Source organism: Lygodium microphyllum, chromosome 2 (genome assembly GCF_053477565.2).
Source record: "Lygodium microphyllum isolate KBCC chromosome 2, Lygodium_microphyllum_v1.1.10, whole genome shotgun sequence".
NCBI classification, from domain to species: Eukaryota; Viridiplantae; Streptophyta; class Polypodiopsida; order Schizaeales; family Lygodiaceae; genus Lygodium; species Lygodium microphyllum.
The window spans coordinates 76,870,414-76,876,413 of record NC_141136.1 but is presented as its reverse complement, the minus strand read 5'-3'; the positions used below and the strand labels follow the sequence as shown (position 1 = coordinate 76,876,413).

General features: G+C 42.8%; 1 protein-coding gene across 3 annotated transcripts in view; it reads left to right on the top strand.

Annotated features, from left to right (window-relative positions):
* Nucleotides 1-1,444: 1,444 nt before the first annotated feature.
* Nucleotides 1,445-6,000, top strand: part of LOC148039912 (carboxylesterase SOBER1-like) — a 92,440-nt gene continuing 87,884 nt past the window's right edge. For 2 of the 3 annotated variants that reach the window (XR_015693486.1, XM_087695125.1), the window contains exon 1: nt 1,445-1,972. Coding sequence is in view for 2 of the 3 variants with exons in the window: in XM_087695125.1 (XP_087551251.1) it covers nt 1,606-1,972 (367 nt within the window). In the remaining variant the exon portion in view is untranslated. The remainder of the gene's footprint in view (nt 1,973-6,000) is intronic. The other variant, XM_087695119.1, reaches the window with a different exon arrangement.

Below are 6,000 nucleotides of genomic sequence, written 5' to 3'. Positions count from 1 at the left end.
TAAATGAAAGTTTGTTCTTGAAAGAAGTGAAGATGGCTATTTTATCCAAGTAAAGAAAGTATGCCAAAGTATTTTGACATTCACTGAACAAAGTTAATACGGGTTATGTGAAAAGGAAGAACTCCTAAATAAATAAAGTAATAGCCACATGTGGAAAGGTGGAGGAGGTTGGGAGACTCAATCTCTCTTAGTTATATTGAAGATGAAAGGGGAGCTTGGAACAACTTAGTCCTTGACCCTAAATGAAATTTAGTCCTTGAAAGAAGCAAATATGTCTATTTTATCCAATTAAAGAAAGTATGCCAAAATATTTTGAGATTCATAGAACACATTTAATATCAGTTATGGGAAAATGAAAAACTCCTAAATAGATAAAGTAATTGCCACATGTGGAAAGTAACATTGGCTCAGCTCCCAAGAGCTTTGGATATTTTTCCTATATGTCCTTGTAATGAGATGATGTTACAATAGCTCTCTCGCTCTACATACCGCATACCGTGATACCTAAAGAGAGCTCTAAAGAATGGTGTAACTCTAAACTTTAGTAGTACATGCTAATTCTAGACTTAAGTTCATTAGACTTTGGTAGTGCTTGATAATAGAAAGCAAGTAAACCTTGTCATTGTGTTGCTAAGACATGTGGGGGGACTACTAGATGAGCCACTATGGCACTGTAGAGATTTACAAGACAAAATCCTTTTATCTTCTTTTATGTTGTTCATGGGTTATGCAAATTGGTATGGTGCAAAATGAAATATGGCTTCCTTGAATGGTATTCCTCTCCCTCTCTTAATGTCATCCATTAAGGCATTGTTGATATGCAAAGAATGTTGTCCTATATGATGCTCTTCCTCTTCCTCTTTTCATATACGATGCCCTTTCTCTTCCTCTTATCTCTTTAATTGATGTCAAGGGAGGTGGACTACACGATATGATGTTCTTGCTCTTCATCTTCTCTTTGTAATTGATGTTATTGGTATTAGACTATATGAGTCATTCTTTAAAAAGAAAAAGCGATTGCCTATATATATATATATATATATATATATATATATATATATATATATATATATATATATATATATATGGGTCGCACTTGTCTTTCACCCTTGAAGGGTGCAACTCATGCATTGATGAAAATCCCCCCTAGGCCACCTAGTCAAGTATTGAATTGCAAACCTTCACAGACACACATAGTATACCCAACTAGCTAGACTACCACTACTAGGGTTGAATAGTGCTTTTTGATGCAACACATTTGCAAAACATGAATACATACCTTTCTATAGGGAGAACACATTTGTATGACATAAATCGATGCAAACTATACACTTCTACATGTAGAGAAGTAGTTAACAAATAATCATTGCCTATCTTCCATGGGTTGCCATGGGCTTATATGAGAAGACTATTGTCATGTTCGATGCTTTGCTCTTCTTCTTCCTCTTGTTCTCTATGATGCTATTCGTCTTCTTCTTCCTCTTCTACTTCTCTATATAAGCTATGCCATAGTGATGTTGGGTGCAACACATTTGCACACACATGAATATGTATGCATCTTTCCATGGGGAGAACACATTTGTGCCACCTGAATCAATGTAAAGTATGCCTTTCTACACGCAGAGAAGTAGTCGAGAGATACTTATTGCCTACCTTCCATGGGTTGCCATGGCGGCTGTGGGAGCGGGCATTTCGTCAATCTTGTTGGTGAGGCAGGGTCAGTTCGCACCTCGCTTTAGCGCAGAGACGCGCAGATTGAGCTTCAGCACTATTACCTCCGCAGAAAGGCTGGCATCCAATATGTCCTCTTCCTCCTCTGCCTCTCCGCCCCGCTCAGCCGCCATATGGCTCCACGGCCTCGGCGACAATGGCCCCAACAATGCCCCTATCCAGTACTCCTTCAGCGGCCCCGAATTTCAAAATATGAAGTGGCATTTCCCTTCTGCCCCTTACCAGCCAGTCACCTGCAACTGTAAGCCGTCTTTTCCAGATTGTTTCTCCTATGAATTCTTCTTTTAGTTTTGTCCCAAGGAGTATTCACAGAAGACCATCCCTTAATGGATTTTTCCACGGCTAGAATTCCAGTTGCTTGGCTCAAATTCCGCTTGCCTTGATGATGAAAACCGGCTGGAAATTTCCCATTTTAGTTATAAACCCCCATAAACAGTCCAAGTCCCAGCTGTTCCTGGTTCCCATGGGTTGGGATCATCTCACGCGCGCATGTACACGCAGGTTGCACCAGGGTTACGAGGGCAAGCATAGATTTATTGCAATGTTCGCACTAGTGTGGTCGCACCAATCTTCTCTACAAAGAGCTTATTGAGCATTAATGAAGTCCGCAAGCATGCGATTGGCCAACTCTAAAAGCTTTTCAGCATTTATGGTGGCAATAAACATGCAATTGGTCAATAGTCTGCATGTCGCCTTCATGTTGGAAAAACTATTGGTTAGCCCTGCTAAACTTGCATTGGAATTGTGTCTTTTGGAAAGTTTAGTAGCGGGAGGTGAGGTTTTGTGTAACCCACTCCCCCCAAAGCTCATATTCTCCCAGTCGAAACTTGCCAAGGCTCTTCTTATCATGAGGACTAGCAAGATGTGGCTGCTCCCTTTGCAGCCTCTCGTGCACTCGTACTTTCTCAATATAGTATGGTTACTCCTTTTTGGTGAATTCATTATTGCATGCAAGGCCTAACCTCTTGAACTTTCTTGAGTTTGGGTCATCTAGGTGGCTCTAAAGTTAGACTTGGCATGATTTTACTCTTACTTTCTCAATATAGTATGGTTACTCCTTTTTGGTGAATTCATTATTGCATGCAAGGCTTAACCTCTTGGACTTTCTTGAGTAGTGGGTCATCTAGGTGGCTCTACAGCTAGACTTGGCATGATTTTTAATAGATTATTTGCATGAAGAGGCATGTCATTCTTCCATTTGGTTTCACTTAGAAAGATTAGGAAGGAAAAGGATATTGTTTGCATAAGGCTTGTATGGCCTAAAGGAGGCTCCCCAGACTTGGTTGGCCTTGGCTTCCAAAAAGTCTAATATAGAGCACTTTCTACACAAGGCATGATGGATACAATCTTATCATTCTTATCTTGTACGTCAATGATATGCTGTTAATTGGGGGAAATGAGTGGAAAATTGCAGCTATTAAAGCTTATTTATAGCAAGCTTTTGTTGTGATAGAGATCTTGGTTTACTTGCATAATTGTATCACTATCTTGGCCAGTTTGCTACCATTGACCGGGGGGGGGGGGGGGGGGGGGTTATCCTAATGCAACAATCCAAGTATATTGGACATTCACTTCAACTATTTTAGTCTGAGGGCAACAAATTGTTTACTACGCACGCGGAAACTTGTTCTTCTTTTCTGTTGAAAATGTTGGGGATCCTTTTATGCTCATTCTATAAGCTGGTAGTGTCAAAGTGAAGCAATGTGAAAGTGAATGATGAAGACAAAGAGTGGACAAAGAGAGAAAGAGATAGTGAAACATAGAAAATCTGCAGTGAAGAATGCTGTATAAGGATGCAGAAATATACACGGGTGCAGAGAGAATATATGTGTATGTCTCCACCTCGAAGATCTCAGTCTCCGTCAGCCCGGAGGGCAGCCTCCACGGTCTGCAGTCTGAAATCTGTGAGAACAATTGTGAAAGACTGCTGAAATCAGGGCTGGCCAGCAAAAAAACCTAGAAATAGCAGGTCTCTGCATTAAATGCAGCTGATTGGTTAGCAAACTGGCCGACCAACTGTTTGACCTGCAAATTGCTATCGCCTAGCATGTGGCAGCTGCCACGTGACACTCCTGCACCGATCACTGCCCAGGAAATTTGCTGTACCTGTTGCCTGTCTAGGATAACCAGCTATCCAGCTCTAACACTCCCTCTCAGATCCTGGACACGTCAGAAGCTTAAGGGATTTGGAGTGCTGTCGAAGTAAAGCCTGAGGAAGCGCCTTGGTAAACAAATCTGCAAGATTATCCTCTGTCTTGCAATGGACCAGGGAAATGGTCTCATCCAGAATTTTCTCCCGAATGAAATGGTTCTAGATCTCAATATGCTTTGGTCGAGCATGAAACACAAGATTCTTGGCCAAGGCAATGCAACTCTCATTGTCGCACTGAAGAACAGTAGGACCTGTCTGTGGGCAGCCAAGCTCCTCTAGGAGCCTACGAAGCCACATTGTCTCACATGTAGTAGAAGACGCTGCTCGATACTGTGCCGTAGTCGAAGAGAGAGCAACCGTGGGTTGCTTCTTGTTGCTCCATGAAATAGCACTAGCACCCAAGGTAAAGCGATAACCTATCATGGACCTCCGATGATCCACATCACCAGCCCAATTTGAATCACTCCATCATGTAAGTACCAAGTCCACAGTACCTGTATCAGCAAGATAATAGATCCCAAGGTCAGGAGTTCCTCGTAGGAATCGTAAAATCCTTTGAGTAGCTTGTCAATGCACTATCTTGGGTTCACTCATGAACCCGGCTAGCACACCTACAACACAACATAAGTCAAAATGGGTATTAAGAAGCTAGATCAAGGAGCCAACCAACTGCCTATAATGGGTAGCATCCGCCAAGGGAGAATCGGAATGAGTTGTAGCCTTCCAATTCGGGTCCATAGGAGTTGTAAGAGACTTGATGCCCTCCATCTCACATGTAGCCAAGAGCTCTTGTACATACTGTTATTGGGAAATAAAGATTCCCCTTAGAGTCTGAGAGATCTCATGACCTAGAAAGAAGTGAAGAAGTCCCATATTGTCATCTCAAACTTCTCACGAAGTGCGGTCTTCGTCTGCTCGACCATTTGAGTATGGTCACCTGTCACAATCAAGTCATCCACATAAAGGACAAACAATACATGACCTCTACTTGAGGTGTGTATATACAGTTGGGGGTCGACTTTGGAACGCTGATACCCCAATTTCTCTTGGAGGAACGAGTCAATCTTCTCATTCCAAGCACGGGGAGCTTGCTTAAGGCCATAGAGGGCCTTCCTCAACTTGTACACCTTACTATCAGAAGAACCGAAGTTGGGAGGTTGCTCAACATAGATCTCCTTCTTTAACTCCCCATTCAAGAAGGCAGACTTCACATCTAGCTGATAGATTTACCATCTCCTATGGCTAGCCAAGGCAAGAACGACACAAATAGTAGCCATCCGAGTGGGCAAAAGTATCATGGAAATCAATGCTTGGGCATTGTGTAAAACCTTAGCAACAAGGTAGGCCTTGTGCTTGTCCAACATGCCATTACTACGGTACTTGGTCTTGAAGACCCATTTGACGCCAATGATCTTCTTATAAGGAGGCTTCGACACAAGATACCAAGTGCCATTTCTCTCAATTGACTCTTGCTCCCGCTCCATCGCTTTCCGCCAGTGATGATGTTGTAAAGCCTCTCACGGAAGTGGGCTTTCGATCCTGCATGACACGAGTCATCAAACACTAATTAGTGTAAACAAGCTCGGTGTGGTGTGCTTGGTTCCTCCGAGAACGCTATGGGTCATCTTGTTATTGCCACTTCACGAAGAGTGTCATGAGCCCTATGAGGAGGAGGCTGGATTGCGCCTCGTCACTCTCCATTTATTGAAGTTTTTGGAAGATCCACTGATGACGGGGGAGCAATTGGTGAATCCAATGGTTGAGAACTAATCTCCTCATCCGAAGAAGAGTCCTCGAGAAGCACAGGCTCCATAGAAACAGTCATTGGGGCCCAGCTATTACCGGGATCTCCAAGAACAGGGTGTTTCTCATCCCCATTTGAGGCTCGAACTTCCATGAACCTAACATCATGGCTCATGTAGACATCTCGCTTAACGAGATCATACAATCGGTAGCCTTAAGATTGTGAGCTATAGCCCACAAGCGCTTGTCTTTTGGAAGCAGCTTCAAATTTGTCATGCTACATCTTCGGGATCTGAACATAGGCATCACACCCAAAAAGCTTGAAATAAGAAACATTTGGCTCAGACCCAAAGTATGCCTCATATGGAGTCATA